This window comes from Nerophis lumbriciformis, linkage group LG18 (assembly GCF_033978685.3).
Source record: "Nerophis lumbriciformis linkage group LG18, RoL_Nlum_v2.1, whole genome shotgun sequence".
Taxonomy (NCBI): domain Eukaryota; kingdom Metazoa; phylum Chordata; class Actinopteri; order Syngnathiformes; family Syngnathidae; genus Nerophis; species Nerophis lumbriciformis.
In genome coordinates, this window is record NC_084565.2 from 42,070,001 (window position 1) to 42,092,500 (window position 22,500).

Genomic DNA, 22,500 nt, shown 5'->3' on the forward strand with positions numbered 1-22,500 from the left:
TTTTTAATATATTATTAAAGTTTGACTGACCTATCTGACTGTTTTCTTGACATTCCTTTAGCGCAGTTAGATGCGGCTTATAACACCGGGCGGCTTATAGGTGGACAAAGTTTTGAAATATGCCGTTCATTGAAGGCGCGGCTTATAACCCGGGGCGCCTTATGGTGCGGAAAATACGGTAACATAAAGCCAAAACTGCAACAACAAATAGACGAAGTGTCTTCATTTGCAGCCACCCTGCTGACACACACACACACTGTCACTAGCACTGTGGCGCACTCAGTTTGAAATCACAAAACTCCTTGACTTTTTAGCAGCCCGGTCGCTACGATGATGACAAATAAAACAAAACGAATCCACTTTTGTTGGTCGATCTTCTCGCCGTGCGGCCGAAGAAAGGGAGAGCGGCGTGGAGAAGGCCGTGTCGACAACGCTGTGGATGCACCTGAATGTTCAACACCGCATGTGGCTTGCCCGTTGCTTTCCTTGTACTCTAATCGAGCTAGAAAAATTCTAAAAAATGTTGTAAAAAGACTAAAAAAAAAACCCCACAAAATAGCAATTAGCACAGTAGCTAACGACAGGGATGGATTAGGTCGCCCACAATGGATGTGCTGCCTGGCACACAATGGGTCGGATGACAGGTTTGTGCACTAAGACGAATATTTATTTTCGTTCTGTGGTTCCTAATGTCAGGTTCAAACACTGATGACATCTATTAAACAGACAAAGAAGCAAGGAATTAAACAAACATAATTAAATTTAGCTCAATTGAGGAGAAACGTCTGGGCTGTACTCTTTGTACAGTCTCCCACCACGTTCTGACGAAAGATTGTACGCCTCCTCTTTTATTTGGACTTTCCCTGATTACATGGCAACAGCTGTTTCTAAGGGAGGGGGGTCGTAAACAGCCGTCGCCTTTGGTTACAGAACAGTTCAAAGAAAAGGTGCCTGGAGGGGAGTCAGGTCCTGCTTCCTCTCCGCTTTGCAGATCTCGGGTCAAGACAAAATCTTATTGTGGATTACAATACATCAAAGAAACCGACACCTTCATGTCGCTTCCCATCCTACCCAGTGGAGTTTTACAAGCCTTTTGCTTGGTATGATCAAAGACAGCTTTTGTCCTCTCGCCGGGAACTAATTGAAACACAAAGTTTTGTGATAATTTAGATACAATTATTCTGACACCTAAATGGAAAAGTTTGTATAGGTCTTGCACACTGGTGTTAAACTTAGTCCACCAGGTTAAAAAATGAAGAGGTTTCAATCACACGACAACAGAAAGTAATTACAGGGTGGCGCCCCCCTGTGGTGGCCCTCATGCAACCTCACCCTGCGTCTCCCTGTCCCCGCCCGCAGGACTACGACCTGAGCCAGCTGCAGCAGCCGGACTCTCTGGAGCCCGAGTGTGTGAAGGTGGGCATCAGACGCCTGGACGAGAGGCCCCTCCACCATGACCACCAGTACCCCATGCGCTCTGCGGCCCCCCACCCCGGAGACATCGGGGACTTCATCCACGAGGTACGGCTTTGTTTTTAAAACCGCTGTGGACGTACCGCACTAAAATAAACTTGATATCACACTGCGACACAGTGGGAATAATGAACCACAAATCTATGACTGAAATGACAAAGTTGCCATCCAAACAATACCCTGTTTGTTGACAGGAAGATATGGAAGCACATTCCATCTCTTTAGTCGACCTGTGACAACTGTACCAGTCACTAATTCCTCATTAATTATTTGTTGACAGTCGGGATTAGTCGACCTGTGACAACTGTACCAGTCACTAATTCCTAATTATCTTTGTTGACAGTCAGGATTAGTCGACCTGTGACAACTGTACCAGTCACTAATTCCTCATTAATTATTTGTTGATAATCGGGATTAGTCGACCTGTGACAACTGTACCAGTCACTAATTCCTCATTAATTATTTGTTGACAGTCGGGATTAGTCGACCTGTGACAACTGTACCAGTCACTAATTCCTAATTATCTTTGTTGACAGTCGGGATTAGTCGACCTGTGTCAACTGTACCAGTCACTAATTCCTAATTAATTATTTGTTGATAGTCGGGATTAGTCGACCTGTGACAACTGTACCAGTCACTAATTCCTCCTTAATTATTTGTTGACAGTCGACTAAAATTTGTTGATAATCAGGATTAGTCGACCTGTGACAACTGTACCAGTCACTAATTCCTCATTAATTATTTGTTGATAGTCGGGATTAGTCGACCTGTGACAACTGTACCAGTCACTAATTCCTAATTAATTATTTGTTGATAGTCGGGATTAGTCGACCTGTGACAACTGTACCAGTCACTAATTCCTCATTAATTATTTGTTGACAGTCGACTAAAATTTGTTGATAATCAGGATTAGTCGACCTGTGACAACTGTACCAGTCACTAATTCCTCATTAATTATTTGTTGACAGTCGACTAAAATTTGTTGATAATCAGTATTAGTCGACCTGTGACAACTGTACCAGTCACTAATTCCTCATTATTTGTTGACAGTCGGGATTAGTCGACCTGTGACAACTGTACCAGTCACTAATTCCTCATTAATTATTTGTTGATAGTCGGGATTAGTCGACCTGTGACTACTGTACCAGTCACTAAATCCTCATTAATTATTTGTTGACAGTCGGGATTAGTCGACCTGTGACAACTGTACCAGTCACTAATTCCTCATTAATTATTTGTTGACAGTCGGGATTAGTCGACCTGTGACAACTGTACCAGTCACTAATTCCTTATTAATTATTTGTTGACAGTCGGGATTAGTCGACCTGTGACAACTGTACCAGTCACTAATTCCTCATTAATTATTTGTTGATAGTCGGGATTAGTCGACCTGTGACAACTGTACCAGTCACTAATTCCTCGTTAATTATTTGTTGACAGTCGGGATTAGTCGACCTGTGACAACTGTACCAGTCACTAATTCCTCATTAATTATTTGTTGATAGTCGGGATTAGTCGACCTGTGACAACTGTACCAGTCACTAATTCCTCATTAATTATTTGTTGATAGTTGGGATTAGTCGACCTGTGACAACTGTACCAGTCACTAATTCCTCATTAATTATTTGTTGACAGTCGGGATTAGTCGACCTGTGACAACTGTACCAGTCACTAATTCCTCATTATCTTTGTTGACAGTCGGGATTAGTCGACCTGTGACAACTGTACCAGTCACTAATTCCTCATTAATTATTTGTTGACAGTCGGGATTAGTCGACCTGTGACAACTGTACCGGTCACTAATTCCTCATTAATTATTTGTTGACAGTCGGGATTAGTCGACCTGTGACAACTGTACCAGTCACTAATTCCTCATTAATTATTTGTTGACAGTCGACTAAAATTTGTTGATAATCAGGATTAGTCGACCTGTGACAACTGTACCAGTCACTAATTCCTCATTAATTATTTGTTGACAGTCGGGATTAGTCGACCTGTGACAACTGTACCAGTCACTAATTCCTCCTTAATTATTTGTTGACAGTCGACTAAAATTTGTTGATAATCAGGATTAGTCGACCTGTGACAACTGTACCAGTCACTAATTCCTCATTAATTATTTTTTGACAGTCGGGATTAGTCGACCTGTGACAACTGTACCAGTCACTAATTCCTCCTTAATTATTTGTTGACAGTCGACTAAAATTTGTTGATAATCAGGATTAGTCGACCTGTGACAACTGTACCAGTCACTAATTCCTCATTAATTATTTGTTGACAGTCGGGATTAGTCGACCTGTGACAACTGTACCAGTCACTAATTCCTCCTTAATTATTTGTTGACAGTCGACTAAAATTTGTTGATAATCAGGATTAGTCGACCTGTGACAACTGTACCAGTCACTAATTCCTCATTAATTATTTGTTGACAGTCGGGATTAGTCGACCTGTGACAACTGTACCAGTCACTAATTCCTCATTAATTATTTGTTGACAGTCGGGATTAGTCGACCTGTGACAACTGTACCAGTCACTAATTCTACGGACACTAGAAGGCTTTTTAGTCGGTTAGAAACACTTCTAGCATGACAGCTTCTATCACGGTTTTAAAAATCACAGCTTTTATTCTAACAACTCAAAAGTTGGTAATAAAAGCCAATTAATCTTCTCCTTCTCGTGGAATTTATAGATGTGACTTTCAACGTTGTCGCCTGACAGCAACTCTGCTCTCCGTCTGTCCGCCAGAAGACCGTAAAAAACTTTCTGTCTGCTTTTAAGACGCCTTTTGATTGGTTCGTCCTTCTCTTTTGACAAGGGGAAAGACTTTTTTTTCTTCTTTGATGCCTTGTAGCTCTTCTAGTGTGGGAGTCAGCAGGATGTCGTCATTTGTTGCTGATTAGCGTAGCATAAGCATCGTGACGTGCCTTCCACGTGTCAAACTCAATTTAATGTGGCCCCCAAAGGCCTGGGAATAATGTGCATACTTCTTCTTTCTTACTAGATGTCTTCATTCTTTACATTTTGACCCAAAAAAAACATGTAGAATAGAATAGAAAGTACTTTATCGATCCCTGGGGGAAATTCAGCACCACAGTTCACTCACAATAAACATTAAGGTATTTTTTACATGTGAATAATATAAATACAGTCTATTATACAGCATTATTCACATGTGAATAATATAGTCTATTATACAGCATTATTCACATGTGAATAATATAAATACAGTCTATTATACAGCATTATTCACATGTAAATAATATAAATACAGCATTATTCACTTGTGAATAATATAAATACAGTCTATTATACAGCATTATTCACATGTGAATAATATAAATACAGTCTATTATACAGCATTATTCACATGTGAATAATATAGTCTATTATACAACATTATTCACATGTGAATAATATAAATAGTCTATTATACAGCATTATTCACATGTGAATAATATAAATACAGTTTATTATACAGCATTACTCACATGTGAATAATATAAATACAGTCTATTATACAGCATTATTCACATGTGAATAATATAAATACAGTCTGTTATACAGCATTATTCACATGTGAATAATATAAATACAGTCTATTATACAACATTATTCACATGTGAATAATATAAATATAGTCTATTATACAGCATTATTCACTTGTGAATAATATAAATACAGTCTATTATACAGCATTACTCATATGTGAATAATATAAATACAGCATTATTCACTTGTGAATAATATAAATAGTCTATTATACAGCATTATTCACATGTGAATAATATAAATACAGTCTATTATACAGCATAATTCACATGTAAATAATATGAATACAGTCTATTATACAGCATTATTCACATGTGAATAATATAAATACAGTCTATTATACAACATTATTCACATGTGAATAATATAAATACAGTCTATTATACAGCATTATTCACATGTGAATAATATAAATACAGTCTATTATACAGCATTATTCACATGTGAATAATATAGTCTATTATACAACATTATTCACATGTGAATAATATAAATAGTCTATTATACAGCATTATTCACATGTGAATAATATAAATACAGTTTATTATACAGCATTACTCACATGTGAATAATATAAATACAGTCTATTATACAGCATTATTCACATGTGAATAATATAAATACAGTCTGTTATACAGCATTATTCACATGTGAATAATATAAATACAGTCTATTATACAACATTATTCACATGTGAATAATATAAATATAGTCTATTATACAGCATTATTCACTTGTGAATAATATAAATACAGTCTATTATACAGCATTACTCATATGTGAATAATATAAATACAGCATTATTCACTTGTGAATAATATAAATAGTCTATTATACAGCATTATTCACATGTGAATAATATAAATACAGTCTATTATACAGCATAATTCACATGTAAATAATATGAATACAGTCTATTATACAGCATTATTCACATGTGAATAATATAAATACAGTCTATTATACAACATTATTCACATGTGAATAATATAAATACAGTCTATTATACAGCATTATTCACATGTGAATAATATAAATACAGTCTATTATACAGCATTATTCACATGTGAATAATATAGTCTATTATACAACATTATTCACATGTGAATAATATAAATAGTCTATTATACAGCATTATTCACATGTGAATAATATAAATACAGTTTATTATACAGCATTACTCACATGTGAATAATATAAATACAGTCTATTATACAGCATTACTCATATGTGAATAATATAAATAGTCTATTATACAGCATTATTCACATGTAAATGTAAATACAGTCTATTATACAGCATTATTCACATGTAAATAATATAAATACAGCATTATTCACTTGTGAATAATATAAATACAGTCTATTGTACAACATTATTTACATGTGAATAATATAAATACAGTCTATTATACAGCATAATTCACATGTAAATAATATAAATACAGTCTATTATACAGCATTATTCACATGTAAATAATATAAATAAAGCATTATTCACTTGTGAATAATATAAATACAGTCTATTATACAGCATAATTCACGTGTAAATAATATAAATACAGTCTATTATACAACATTATTCACATGTGAATAATATAAATACAGTCTATTATACAGCATTATTCACATGTAAATAATATAAATACAGCATTATTCACCTGTGAATAATATAAATACAGTCTATTATACAGCATTAGTCACATGTGAATAATATAGTATATTATACAACATTATTCACATGTGAATAATATAAATACAGTCTATTATACAGCATTATTCACATGTGAATAATATAGTCTATTATACAGCATTATTCACATGTGTATAATATAGTCTATTATTCAGCATTATTCACATGTGAATAATATAGTCTATTATACAGCATTATTCACATGTAAATAATATAAATACAGCATTATTCACTTGTGAATAATATAAATACAGTCTATTATACAACATTATTCACATGTGAATAATATGAATACAGTCTATTATACAGCATTATTCACTTGTGAATAATATAAATACAGTCTATTATACAACATTATTCACATGTGAATAATATAAATAGAGTCTATTATACAGCATTATTCACATGTAAATAATATAAATACAGCATTATTCACTTGTGAATAATATAAATACAGTCTGTTATACAACATTATTCACATGTGAATAATATAAATACAGTATTATACAGCATTATTCACATGTGAATAATATAAATACAGTCTATTATACAGCATTATTCACATGTGAATAATATAAATACAGTCTATTATACAGAATTATTCACATGTGAATAATATAAATACAGTCTATTATACAGCATTATTCACATGTGAATAATATAAATACAGTCTATTATACAGCATTATTCACATGTGAATAATGCTGTATAATAGACTGTATTTATATAAAATAAAGACTAAACTAAACTAATGTTCTCTATTTTCAATGGAACCTTTAAAGTTTTGGTGTTGTTTACACATATCTCTTATGTGTGACTGCCATCTACTGGTCACACTTATCATTACACCACGTACCAAATGAAATTGCTTCGAGGTCGGTAAGCACAACCAGAATCATTCCGTACATTAGGCGCACACGCTTATAAGGCGCACTGTCGAGTTTTGAGGAAATGAAAGGATTTTAAGTGCGCCTTATAGTCCAAAAAATACGGTAATTTGTCAAAAATAAATACATTCAATTTTTGGAAATGATTAATCAATTCACGAGATAAATAAAAATCAAGATTCGGATGTGATAAAAGCACCCCTATGATAGTTTGTAAAAATAACAATAAATTGTCAGGTTCAAACACTGATGACATCTATTAAACAGACAAGAAGCAAGGAATCATGCAGCGACAGAGTTCAATTTGGCTCAATGAGGAGAGACGTTTTGGGTTGCACTTACAATCTCCCACCACGCTCTAAGGCACAGCCCACGTGCTCCTCTATTTATCCGGGAGATCCCTGGTTACATCACTGAGGCTGCTTCTGAAGTAAGGGGGGGGTAATTTCAGCAGCCCCAGTTAGACACAATATATGATTATTCATGAAATGGAAATGTGCTGACACTGGTGATATCGCCCTGTCTCTGCTTTGTCTGCGTCACGGTACTCGATGTTCACCCTTGGCAGTCAAAAGGACACAAACACTGATAGGAGACGACTCGCAATCCAAGATTGCAAATTGTCCCTTTGCACGGATAGAAAAGTACAACTTCAGCACAATTGATAATAACTATAGCAACGGCCTTTAAGCATAAGAATAATTATTCCAACATAAATACTGAAATATCTGCTTGTCACCTTGACTTACCATTTCAAAGCAAGTTATCCACCAATTTGTACGTCCACAAATCAACTAACCAAATGCATAGGCAGTAATATAGTGATGATACTTTCATATTCTTCTTACAAGCGGCCCTCGGAGGGCGGCCATGAAAACAGGCCTGCTTTAAAGCATCCTTAAAGCGTCCTCCCGCGCCATCCAGAGTGAGACGTCTTCCCTTTTAATATCGCTTCCAAGCCTCTTCACAGCCGAGAAGTCATTGTTGACGCGGCCAAAGCTTCCGTCAACGTCACTCCCTGGGCTTTAGTGCGCGTGCGTGTGTGTGTGTGTGTGTGTGTGTGTGTGTGTGTCTTGTCATGGGGCTGCATAAAGACATCTGCCAAGCAGAGCGGTGAATAATGAGCCGGGCCTGTCAGACACGGCGAGCTGATCTAGACGGCTTAATTCCCACAGACATGACGAGCGGCTGCCTCCGGCCCCGCCTCCTCCCTCATCCGCCGCTAATTCTCTACTCCGCCGGCGAATTTCTGCTGGCGGTCACATGACAAAAGATGCAGGAGGGAGGGGAAACTCCCTCCCTTCTTGGGACGTACCGTATCTTCCGGACCATATATAAGCCCCACCCACTACATTTTTAGAATAAAAAATATATTTTTCCTTATATAAGCTGCACCTGAGAATAAGTCGCAGATACAGTGGTGGTCAAAAGTGTACGTACACTTGTAAAGAACATCATGTCATGGCCGTCTTGACTTTACAATCATTTCTACAACCATACTTGCCAACCTTGAGACCTCCGAATTCGGGAGATTTGGGGGGGGGAGGGGGAGGAGTATATTTATAGCTAGAATTCACTGAAATTTAAATATTTCTTATATATATATATGTGTATATATATATATATATATATATAGTATATTAGGGGTGTGGGAAAAAATCGATTCGAATTGGAATTGCGATTCTCACGTTGTGCGATTCAGAATCGATTCTCATTTTTAAAAAATCGATTTTTTAATTTTTTATTTATTTATTTTTTATTTTTTTAATATTTTTTTTTTATTTTTTAATTAATCAATCCAACAAACCAATCCCAACAGTACCATAACAATGCAATCCGATTCCAAAACCAAACCCGACCCAGCAACACTCAGAATGTTGACGTGGTGTAAAGAAGGTGTGTGTGTGTGTGTGTGTATAAAGAAGGTGTGTGTGATGTGGTGTAAAGAAGGTGTGTGTGATGTGGTGTATAGAAAGTGTGTGTGATGTGGTGTAAAGAAGGTGTGTGTATGTGTGTGTATAAAGAAGGTGTGTGTGTGATGTGCTGTAAAGAAGGTGTGTGTGATGTGGTGTAAAGAAGGTGTGTGTATGTGTGTGTATAAAGAAGGTGTGTGTGTGATGTGCTGTAAAGAAGGTGTGTGTGATGTGGTGTAAAGAAGGTGTGTGTGTGTGTGTGTGTGTGTGTGTGTGTGTGTGTGTGTGTGTGTGTGTGTGTGTGTGTGTGTGTGTGTGTGTGTGTGTGTGTGTGTGTGTGTGTGTGTGTGTGTGATGTGTTGTAAAGAAGGTGTGTGTGTAAAGAAGGTGTGTGTGATGTGGTGTAAAGAAGGTGTGTGATGTGGTGTATAGAAAGTGTGTGTGTGTATAAAGAAGGTGTGTGTGTGATGTGCTGTAAAGAAGGTGTGTGTGATGTGGTGTAAAGAAGGTGTGTGTGTGTGTGTGTGTGTGTGTGTGTGTGTGTGTGTGTGTGTGTGTGTGTGTGTGTGTGTGTGTGTGTGTGTGTGCGTGCGTGTGAAGGTGTGTGTGTGATGTGGTGTAAAGAAGGTGTGTGTGTAAAGAAGGTGTGTATGATGTGGTGTAAAGGTGTGTGTGTGTGTGTGTGTGTGTGTGTAAAAAAGGTGTGTGTGATGTTGTGTAAAGAAGGTGTGTGTGTAAAAAAGGTGTGTGTGATGTGGTGTAAAGAAAGTGTGTGTGTGTGTGTGTGTAAAGAAGGTGTGTGTGATGTGGTGTAAAGAAAGTGTGTGTGTAAAGAAGGTGTGTGTGTAAAGAAGGCTGTGTGTGGTGTAAAGAAGGTGTGTGTGTAAAGAAGGTGTGTGTGTGACGTGGTGTAAAGAAGGTGTGTGTGTAAAGAAGGTGTGTGTGTGATGTGGTGTAAAGAAGGTGTGTGTAATGTGGTGTAAAGAAGGTGTGTGTGTGATGTGGTGTAAAGAATGTGTGTGTGTGATGTGGGGTAAAGAAGGTGTGTGTGTGATGTGGTGTAAAGAAGGCGTGTGTGTGTGTGATGTGGTGTAAAGAAGGTGTGTGTGTGATGTGGTGTAAAGAAGGTGTGTGATGTGGTGTAAAGAAGGTGTGTGTGTGATGTGGTGTAAAGAAGGTGTGTATTTGTAAAAAAGGTGTGTGTGTGATGTGGTGTAAAGAAGGTGTGTGTTTGTAAAGAAGGTGTGTGTGATGTAGTGTAAAGAAGGTGTGTGTGTGTGTAAAGATGGTGCGTGTGATGTGGTGTAAAGAAAGTGTGTGTGTGTAAAGGTGTGTGTGATGTAGTGTAAAGAAGGTGTGTGTGTGTGTGTGTGTGTGTGTGTGTAAAGAAGGTGTGTGTGTAAAGAAGGTGTGTGTGATGTGGTGTAAAGAAGGTGTGTGTGTGTGTGTAAAGAAGGTGTGTGTGTAAAGAAGGTGTGTGTGTAAAGAAGGTGTGTGTGTGATGTGGTGTAAAGAAGGTGTGTGTGATGTGATGTAAAGAAGGTGTGTGTGTAAAGAAGGTGTGTGTGATGTGGTGTAAAGGTGTGTGTGTGATGTGGTGTAAAGAAGGTGTGTGTGTAAAGAAGGTGTGTGTGGTGTAAAGAAGGTGTGTGTGTAAAGGTGTGTGTGTGATGTGGTGTAAAGAAGGTGAGTGTGTAAAGAAGGTGTGTGTGTGTGATGTGGTGTAAAGGTGTGTGTTTGTAAAAAAGGTGTGTGTGATGTGGTGTAAAGAAGGTGTGTATTTGTAAAAAAAGGTGTGTGTGATGTGGTGTAAAGAAGGTGTGCGTGTAAAGAAGGTGTGTGTGTGTGATGTGGTGTAAAGAAGGTGTGTGTGATGTGGTGTAAATAAGGTGTGTGTGTAAAGAAGGTGTGTGTGTGATGTGGTGTAAAGAAGGTGTGTGTGTAAAGGTGTGTGTGTGATGTGGTGTAAAGAAGGTGTGTGTGTAAAGGTGTGTGTGTGATGTGGTGTAAAGAAGGTGAGTGTGTAAAGAAGGTGTGTGTGTGTGATGTGGTGTAAAGGTGTGTGTTTGTAAAAAAGGTGTGTGTGATGTGGTGTAAAGAAGGTGTGTGTTTGTAAAAAAGGTGTGTGTGATGTGGTGTAAAGAAGGTGTGTGTGTAAAGGTGTGTGTGTGTAAAGGTGTGTGTGTGATGTGGTGTAAAGAAGGTGTGTGTGATGTGGTGTAAATAAGGTGTGTGTGTAAAGAAGGTGTGTGTGTGATGTGGTGTAAAGAAGGTGTGTGTGTAAAGGTGTGTGTGTGATGTGGTGTAAAGAAGGTGTGTGTGTGTAAAGAAGGTGTGTGTGATGTGGTGTAAATAAGGTGTGTGTGTAAAGAAGGTGTGTGTGTGATGTGGTGTAAAGAAGGTGTGTGTGTAAAGGTGTGTGTGTGATGTGGTGTCAAGAAGGTGTGTGTGTGTAAAGAAGGTGTGTGTGATGTGGTGTAAAGAAGGTGTGTGTGTAAAGGTGTGTGTGTGATGTGGTGTCAAGAAGGTGTGTGTGTAAAGAAGGTGTGTGCAATAAACAGAGCAATTGAGAGGAGACACAAACACCACACAGCAAAAGTAGTGAAAGAAAAAAGAATATTATCAACAACAGTATCAATATTTCAACATAGCACTGATTACAAATCCCTCATTGACATTATCATGAAATAAAAGAAGAATAGTGTCTAATAGTGTCTAATAGTGTCTAATAGTGTCTAATAGTGTCTAATAGTGTCTAATAGTGTTTAATAGTGTCTAATAGTGTTTATAAAAATAAAAGAAGAATAGTGTCACAGTGGCTTCCACTTGCATCACATCTCATAAGCTTGACAACACACTGTGTCCAATATTTGCACAAAGATCAAATAAGTCATATTTTTGCTTCATTTAATAGTTGAAACAAATTGATAAAACATTGTCCTTTCATTTAATAGTTGAAACAAATTAATAAAACATTGTCCTTTACTATTATAAAAGCTTTTTACTCTGCTTGCATGTCAGCAGACTGAAGTAGATCCTGCTCAAGTCCTATGTGTTCAATGAATAGACAATCCTTTTCAATCGGGAAAATATCCTTTAAAATCGTATATCCATTCAGCCACCGTGTTATGTCTTATAGATAAACTATGCATAAAGGAGACTTATATAATAGTCTCCTTTTCAGGTTGTAGACGACGCTAAAGGTGGTGTCTTTAAGGCACGCCCACAATATAGTTGTCCGGCTGGAAATCGGGAGATTTTCGAGAGAATGGTTGTCCCGGGAGATTTTTCGGGAGAGGCGCTGAAATTCGGGAGTCTCCCGTAAAATTCGGGAGGATTGGCAAGTATGTCTACAACTCTTATTTTTACTCTTGATTTTAGCTTGTCCTGAACAATTTGGAGGTAATCCTCCTTTTTCATTGTCCCATTTAAAGCAGCAGTTCCATTGGCAGCAAAACAGGCCCAGAGCATAATACTACCACCACCATGCTTGACGGTAGGCATGGTGTTCCTGGGATTAAAGGCCTCACCTTTTTCTCCTCCAAACATATTGCTGGGTATTGTGGCCAAACAGCTCCATTTTTTCTTACACACACTTGTTATTTCATATGTTGACCACTTTTAAAAGCGACACACAGTCAATGTGACAAATCCCTCCTTTTTGGGACCACCCTCATTTTGATAGATGTCACCACAAATGAGACATTGTCTATTAGATGCAATGTCATCACTTGTTCACACCTCCTCATATGGAAGATACTTTTCCTTCTTCATGTCTCAAGGAGACTAGAAATACAAGAACACACACACACACACACACACTCTGATCTCCTTCATCTGCGCTGTGATGCATGGTCCCCGAGGGGGCGGGGCTAACGTGCAGGTTAGAGAGTTTGACATTCCGGGTCCTACTTTGTGAATTTGGCGGCTGTCAGAGCGTTGAAAGGGTGGTCGCGGGTCAGTGGCGCGGGGAGGCGGGGCTTTAACTGCGCTGCCTCTATAGGTGAAGTGTGGGATTACTGCTGTAATGGAGGCTCAGATGGACGCCCTCGCGGCCGCTGGGCCATGGAGGCTCAGTCCAGCGTCTTCAAGCGCTGGAGGAGATTACATTTCATCTTGGACTCGTCAGGCTGCTCACACCACACTCATTTTATACTCTAATTATCACGCTGATAACGAGGAATTATGACATCATGTCCATAAAGCCAATTACTTTTTTTTTTTTTTTTTTTAAAGCTCTGATATAAAATGAAAAAATGTGAGGCTACCCAACACTGTAGGTGGGTTAGGGTGAGTAAATCAAGCGCTCCTTTAGCTTCTTTTAAAAAAAATAATTTTGCATGCGTTAGTCAAATAACTTGGTACTTGACATATGCTAAATTTTAGCGTGTTAACATTAGCATGGTAGCTTTTTTTTTTTTTTTGCTAATTTTTGCAACAGTTTCAGAAATCAGAATCAGAAATACTTACTTTGGGGGTTTTTTTTTGCCAATTTTGCCTCCGTACACCTTAGTCATATAACTTGGTACTTGACATATGCTAAATTTTAGCATGTTAACATTAGCATGCTCGCTTTTTTTGTGTGCTAATTTTGCAAGCGTTTACGCCAGAGTCCTACAACTTGGTACTTGACATATGCTAACTTTTGGCATGCTAGCATTGTAACATTAGCATGCTAACTTTAGTTTTTTTTTTGTTTTTTTTGCCAATTTTGCCTCCGTACACCTTAGTCATATAACTTGGTACGTGGCATGTATTAACTGTAAGCATGCTCATATATTTTTTGCCAATTTTGCCGCCGTACACCTTAGTCATATAACTTGGTACTTGAGATATGCTAAATTTTAGCGTGTTAACATTAGCATGCTAAGCTTTTTTTTTTTTTTTTTTTTTTTTTTTTTTTTCAAATTTTTGCAACCGTTTCAGAAATCAGAATCAGAAATAATTACTTTAGGAATTTTTTTTTTTGCCAATTTTGCTGCCGTACACCTTAGTCATAACTTGGTACTTGCGATATGCTAAATTTTAGCATGTTAACATTAGCATGCTAGCTTTTTTTTTGGCTAATTTTTCCAACCGTTTCAGAAATCAGAATCAGAAATACTTACTTGAGGGTTTTTTTTGCCGCCGTACACCTTAGTCATATAACTTGGTACTTGACACATGCAAAATTTTAGCATGCTACCTTTTTTTTAATTTTATTTTTTTTGCTTATTTTGTAAGCGTTTACGCCGCAGTCCTACAACTTGGTACTTGACATTAGCTAACTTTTGGCATGCTAGCATTCTAACATTAGCATGCTAACTTTAGTCTGGGTTTTTTTTGGCCAATTTTGCCTCCGTACACCTTAGACATATAACTTGGTACTTGACATATGCTACATTTTAGCATGCTAGCTTTTTTTTTTTGCTAATTTTTGCAACCGTTTACGCCACAGTCCTACAACTTGGTACATGACACATGCTAAATTTTAGCATGCTACCTTTTTTTTAATTTTATTTTTTTTGCTTATTTTGTAAGCGTTTACGCCGCAGTCCTACAACTTGGTACTTGACATATGCTAACTTTTGGCATGCTAGCATTCTAACATTAGCATGCTAACTTTAGTCTGGGGTTTTTTTTTGGCCAATTTTGCCTCCGTACACCTTAGACATATAACTTGGTACTTGACATATGCTACATTTTAGCATGCTAGCTTTTTTTTTTTGCTAATTTTTGCAACCGTTTACGCCACAGTCCTACAACTTGGTACTTGACACATGCTAAATTTTAGCATGCTACCCTTTTTTTTATTTTTTATTTTTTGCATATTTTGTAAGCGTTTACGCCGCAGTCCTACAACTTAGTACTTGACATTAGCTAACTTTTGGCATGCTAGCATTCTAACATTAGCATGCTAACTTTAGTCTGGGGGTTTTTTTGACCAATTTTGCCTCCGTACACCTTAGACATATAACTTGGTACTTGACTTATGCTACATTTTAGCATGCTAGCTTTTTTTTTGTGCTAATTTTTGCAATCGTTTACGCCACAGTCCTACAACTTGGTACTTGACATATGCTAACTTTTGGCATGCTAGCATTCCAACATTAGCTTGCTAACTTTAGGGGGTTTTTTTGTGCCAATTTTGCCTCAGACATATAACTTGGTACGTGGCATATGTTAACTGTTAGCACGCCATATATTTTTTAGCCAATTTTACCGGCGTACACCTTAGTCATATAACTTGGTACTTAACATATGCTAAATTTTAACATGTTAACATTAGCATGCTAGCTTTTTTTTTTTTTGTTTGTTTTTTTTTTTTGTTATTTTGCAACCGTTTATGCCACAGTCCTACAACTTGGTACTTGACATTAGCTAACTTTTGGCATGCTAGCATTGTAACATTAGCATGCTAACTTTAGTTGGGTATTTTTTTTTGCCAATTTTGCCTCCGTACACCTTAGTCATATAACTTGGTATATAACTTGGTACTTGAGATATGCTAAATTTTAGCGTGTTAACATTAGCATGCTAGCTTTTTTTTTTTTTTTTTTTTTTTTTGCTAATTTTTGCAACAGTTTCAGAAATCAGAATCAGAAATACTTACTTTAGGGGGTTTTTTGGCCAATTTTGCCGCCGTACACCTTAGTCATATAACTTGGTACTTGAGATATGCTAAATTTTAGCATGTCAACATTAGCATGCTAGCTTTTTTTTATTTTATTTTTTGGTAATTTTTGCAACAGTTTCAGAAATCAGAATCAGAAATACTTACTTTAGGGGGTTTTTTTGCCAATTTTGCCGCCGTACACCTTAGTCATATAACTTGGTACTTGACACATGTTAAATTTTAGCATGTTAGCATGCTAGCTTTTTTTTTATTTTATTTTTTTTTGCTTATTTTGCAACCGTTTACGCCGCAGTCCTACAACTTGGTACTTGACATTAGGTAACTTTTGGCATGCTAGCATTCTAACATTAGCATGCTAACTTTAGTCTGGGGTTTTTTTGGGCCAATTTTGCCTCCGTACACCTTAGACATATAACTTGGTACTTGACATATGCTAAATTTTAGCATGTTAACATTAGCATGCTAGCTTTTTTTTTTGCTAATTTTTGCAACAGTTTAAGAAATCAGAATCAGAAATACTTACTTTAGGGTTTTTTTTTGCCAATTTTGCCGCCGTACACCTTAGTCATATAACTTGGTACTTGACATATGCTAAATTTTAGCATGTTAACATTAGCATGCTAGCTTTTTTTTTTTTTTTTTGCTAATTTTTGCAACAGTTTCAGAAATCAGAAATACTTACTTTAGGGGGGGTTTTTGCCAATTTTGCCGCCGTACACCTTAGTTATGTAACTTGGTACTTGACATATGCTAAATTTTAGCATGTTAACATTAGCATGCTAGCTTTTTTTCTTTTTTTTTCCAATTTTGCCGCCGTACACCTGAGTCATGTAACTTGGTACTTGACATATGCTAAATTTTAGCATGTTAACATTAGCATGCTAGCTTTTTTCTTCTTTTTTTTCCAATTTTGCCGCCGTACACCTTAGTCATATAACTTGGTACTTGAGATATGCTAAATTTTAGCGTGTTAACATTAGCATGTTGGTTTTTTTTTTTTGGTTTTTTTCTTCAAATTTTTGCAACCGTTTCAGAAATCAGGATCAGAAATACTTCCTTTAGGGGTTTTTTTTTGCCAATTTTGCCGCCGTACACCTTAGTCATATAACTTGGTACTTGACACATGTTAAATTTTAGCATGTTAGCATGCTAGCTTTTTTTTTATTTTATTTTTTTTTGCTTATTTTGCAACCGTTTACGCCGCAGTCCTACAACTTGGTACTTGACATTAGGTAACTTTTGGCATGCTAGCATTCTAACATTAGCATGCTAACTTTAGTCTGGGGGTTTTTTTGGCCAATTTTGCCTCCGTACACCTTAGACATATAACTTGGTACTTGACATATGCTAAATTTTAGCATGTTAACATTAGCATGCTAGCTTTTTTTTTTGCTAATTTTTGCAACAGTTTAAGAAATCAGAATCAGAAATACTTACTTTAGGGGGTTTTTTTGCCAATTTTGCCGCCGTACACTTTAGTCATATAACTTGGTACTTGACATATGCTAAATTTTAGCATGTTAACATTAGCATGCTAGCTTTTTTTTTTTTTTTTTGCTAATTTTTGCAACAGTTTCAGAAATCAGAAATACTTACTTTAGGGGGGTTTTTTTGCCAATTTTGCCGCCGTACACCTTAGTTATGTAACTTGGTACTTGACATATGCTAAATTTTAGCATGTTAACATTAGCATGCTAGCTTTTTTTCTTTTTTTTTCCAATTTTGCCGCCGTACACCTGAGTCATGTAACTTGGTACTTGACATATGCTAAATTTTAGCATGTTAACATTAGCATGCTAGCTTTTTTCTTCTTTTTTTTCCAATTTTGCCGCCGTACACCTTAGTCATATAACTTGGTACTTGAGATATGCTAAATTTTAGCGTGTTAACATTAGCATGTTGGTTTTTTTTTTTTGGTTTTTTTCTTCAAATTTTTGCAACCGTTTCAGAAATCAGGATCAGAAATACTTCCTTTAGGGGGTTTTTTTTGTGCCAATTTTGCCGCCGTACACCTTAGTCATATAACTTGGTACTTGACATATGCTAAATTTTAGCATGTTAACATTGGCATGTTAGTTTTTTTCTTCTTTTTTTTGCCAATTTTGCCGCCGTACACCTTAGTCATATAACTTGGTACTTGACGTATGCTAAATTTTAGCGTGTTAACATTAGCATGCTAGCTTTTTTTTTTTGCTAATTTTTGCAACCGTTTCAGAAATCAGAATCAGAAATACTTACTTAAGGGGTTTTTTTTTGGCAAATTTTGCCGCCGTACACCTTAGTCATATAACTTGGTACTTGACATATGCTAAATTTTAGCATGTTAACATTAGCATGCTAGTTTTTTTTTTTAAATTTTTGCAAATTTTTGCAACCGTTTCAGAAATCAGGATCAGAAATACTTCCTTTAGCGGTTTTTTTTTGCCAATTTTGCCGCCGTACACCTTAGTCATATAACTTGGTACTTGACATATGCTTAATTTTAGCATGTTAACATTGGCATGTTAGCTTTTTTTAATTTTTTTATTTTTTTCAAATTTTTGCAACTGTTTCAAAAATCAGAATCAGAAATACTTACTTTAGAGATTTTTTTTTGCCAATTCTGCCGCTGTACACCTTAGTCATATAACTTGGTACTTGACATATGCTAAATTTTAGCATGTTAACATTAGCATGTTAGCTTCTTTTTTTTTTTTTTCAAATTTTTGCAACCGTTTCAGAAATCAGAATCAGAAATACTTACTTTAGGGATTTTTTTTGCCAATTTTGCCGCCGTACACCTTAGTCATATAACTTGGTACTTGACATATGCTAACTTTTAGCATGTTAACATTAGCATGCTAGCTTTTTTTTTCTTCAAATTTTTGCAACCGTTTCAGAAATCAGAATCAGAAATACTTACTTTAGGGGTTTTTTTTGCCAATTTTGCCGCCGTACACCTTAGTCATATAACTTGGTACTTGACACATGCTAAATTTTAGCATGTTAACATTAGCATGCTAGCTTTTTTTTTTTTTTTTGCTAATTTTTGCAACAGTTTCAGCAATCAGAATCAGAAATACTTACTTGAGGGTTTTTTTTTTGCCAATTTTGCCGCTGTACACCTTAGTCATATAACTTGGTACTTAAGATATGCTAAATTATAGCATGTTAACATTAACATGCTAGCTTTTTTTATTTTTTTTTTGCAAATTTTTGCAACGGTTTCAGAAATCAGAATCAGAAATACTTACTTTAGGGGTTGTTTTTTTTGCCAATTTTGCCGCCGTACAACTTAGTCATATAACTTGGTACTTGACATATGCTAAATTTTAGCATGTTAACATTAGCATGCTAGCTTTTTTTTTTTTTTTTTTTTTTTTTTTGGCAAATTTTTGCAACAGTTTCAGAAATCAGAATCAGAAATACTTACTTTAGAGATTTCTTTTGCCAATTTTGCCGCCGTACACCTTAGTCATATAACTTGGTACTTGAGATATGCTAAATTTTAGCGTGTTAACATTAGCATGCTAGCTTTTTTTTTTTTGCTAATTTTTGCAACCGTTTCAGAAATCAGAATCAGAAATACTTAAGGGGTTTTTTTTGGCAAATTTTGCCGCCGTACACCTTAGTCATATAACTTGGTACTTGACATATGCTAAATTTTAGCATGTTAACATTAGCATGCTAGTTTTTTTTTTTTAAATTTTTGCAAATTTTTGCAACCGTTTCAGAAATCAGAATCAAAAATACTTACTTTAGGTTGGGGTTTTTTTGCCAATTTTGCCGCCGTACACCTTAGTCATATAACTTGGTACTTGACATATGCTAAATTTTAGCGTGTTAACATTAGCATGCTAGCTTCTTTTTTTTGCTAATTTTTGCAACCGTTTCAGAAATCAGAATCAGAAATACTTACTTAAGGGTTTTTTTTTGGCAAATTTTGCCGCCGTACACCTTAGTCATATAACTTGGTACTTGACATATGCTAAATTTTAGCATGTTAACATTAGCATGCTAGTTTTTTTTTTTTTAATTTTTGCAAATTTTTGCAACCGTTTCAGAAATCAGGATCAGAAATACTTCCTTTAGGGGTTTTTTTTTGCCAATTTTGCCGCCGTACACCTTAGTCATATAACTTGGTACTTGACATATGCTAAATTATAGCATGTTAACATTGGCATGTTAGCTTTTTTAAATTTTTTTATTTTTTTCAAATTTTTGCAACCGTTTCAAAAATCAGAATCAGAAATACTTACTTTAGAGATTTTTTTTTGCCAATTCTGCCGCTGTACACCTTAGTCATATAACTTGGTACTTGACATATGCTAAATTTTAGCATGTTAACATTAGCATGTTAGCTTTTTTTTTTTTTTTCAAATTTTTGCAACCGTTTCAGAAATCAGAATCAGAAATACTTACTTTAGGGATTTTTTTTGCCAATTTTGCCGCCGTACACCTTAGTCATATAACTTGGTACTTGACATATGCTAACTTTTAGCATGTTAACATTAGCATGCTAGCTTTTTTTTTCTTCAAATTTTTGCAACCGTTTCAGAAATCAGAATCAGAAATACTTACTTTAGGGGGTTTTTTTGCCAATTTTGCCGCCGTACACCTTAGTCATATAACTTGGTACTTGACACATGCTAAATTCTAGCATGTTAACATTAGCATGCTAGCTTTTTTTTTTTTTTTTGCTAATTTTTGCAACAGTTTCAGCAATCAGAATCAGAAATACTTACTTGAGGTTTTTTTTTGCCGCCGTACACCTTAGTCATATAACTTGGTACTTGACACATGCTAGCTTTTTTTTAATTTTATTTTTTTTGCTTATTTTGCAACCGTTTACGCCGCAGTCCTACAACTTAGTACTTGACATTAGCTAACTTTTGGCATGCTAGCATTCTAACATTAGCATGCTAACTTTAGTCTTTTTTTTGACCAATTTTGCCTCCGTACACCTTAGACATATAACTTGGTACTTGACTTATGCTACATTTTAGCATGCTAGCTTTTTTTTTGTGCTAATTTTTGCAATCGTTTACGCCACAGTCCTACAACTTGGTACTTGACACATGCTACATTTTAGCATGCTAGCTTTTTTTTTGTGCTAATTTTTGCAATCGTTTACGCCACAGTCCTACAACTTGGTACTTGACATATGCTAAATTTTAGCATGTTAACATTAGCATGCTAGCTTTTTTTTAATTTTTTTTGCTAATTTTTGCAACTGTTTCAGAAATCAGAATCAGAAATACTTACTTTGGGGGGGGGGGGTTGCCAATTTTGCTGCCGTACACCTTAGTCATATAACTTGGTACTTGACATATGCTAAATTTTAGCATGTTAACATTAGCATGCTAGCTTTTTTTTTTTTAATTTTTGCAAATTTTTGCAATTGTTTCAGAAATCAGAATCAGAAATACTTACTTTGGGGGAGGCGGGGGGGGGGGGGGGGGGTTGCCAATTTTGCTGCTGTACACCTTAGTCATATAACTTGGTACTTGAGATATGCTAAATTTTAGCGTGTTAACATTAGCATGCTAGCTTTTTTTTTTTTTTTGCTTATTTTGCAACAGTTTCCGAAATCAGAATCAGAAATACTTACTTTAGGGATTTCTTTTGCCAATTTTGCCGCCGTTCACCTTAGTCATATAACTTGGTACTTGACATATGCTAAATTTTAGCATGTTAACATTGGCATGTTAGCTTTTTTTAATTTTTTTTTTAATTTTTTTTAATTTTTATTTTTTGCAACCGTTTCAGAAATCAGAATCAGAAATACTTACTTTAGGGATTTCTTTTGCCAATTTTGCCGCCGTTCACCTTAGTCATATAACTTGGTACTTGACATATGCTAAATTTTAGCATGTTAACATTGGCATGTTAGCTTTTTTTAAAACATTTTTTAATTTTTTAATTTTTTTTTTTTTTGCAACCGTTTCAGAAATCAGAATCAGAAATACTTACTTTAGGGCTTTTTTTTTTTTGCCAATTTTGCCGCCGTACACCTTAGTCATATAACTTGGTACTTGACATATGCTAAATTTTAGCGTGTTAACATTAGCATGCTAGCTTTTTTTTATTATTTTGCAACAGTTTCAGAAATACTTACTTTAGGTTGTTTTTTTGCCAATTTTGCCGCCGTACACCTTAGACATATAACTTGGTACTTGACATATGTTAAATTTTAGCATGTTAACATTAGCATGCTAGCTTTTTTTTTTTTTTTTTTTTTTTTTTTTTTTGCTTATTTTGCAACGGTTTACGCCACAGTCCTACAACTTAGTACTTGACATATGCAAAATTTTTCCGGTGCGCCCTATGGTCCGGAAACTCCGGTACCGTAAGATTTTTTTTGTTAAAATAAGGCCAATAATGCCTTTTT

At 35.8% G+C, this 22,500-nt stretch overlaps 1 protein-coding gene and 2 long non-coding RNA genes across 3 annotated transcripts in view; 2 read left to right on the plus strand and 1 right to left on the minus strand.

The window, feature by feature from the left end:
• Positions 1-8,444, minus strand: part of LOC140679541 (uncharacterized) — a 34,578-nt gene extending 26,134 nt beyond the window's left edge. Inside the window, exon 1 of the long non-coding RNA XR_012050963.1 lies at positions 8,351-8,444. This is a non-coding gene — a long non-coding RNA (uncharacterized lncRNA). The remainder of the gene's footprint in view (positions 1-8,350) is intronic.
• The window catches only part of LOC140679542 (uncharacterized), a 264,689-nt gene that overhangs the window by 234,346 nt on the left and 7,843 nt on the right, over positions 1-22,500 (plus strand). The window lies entirely within an intron of this gene.
• The window catches only part of LOC133617979 (cadherin-2-like), a 233,559-nt gene that overhangs the window by 209,512 nt on the left and 1,547 nt on the right, over positions 1-22,500 (plus strand). The window contains exon 15 of the mRNA XM_061978419.2: positions 1,360-1,521. Coding sequence (XP_061834403.2) covers positions 1,360-1,521 — 162 coding nt within the window. The remainder of the gene's footprint in view (positions 1-1,359; positions 1,522-22,500) is intronic.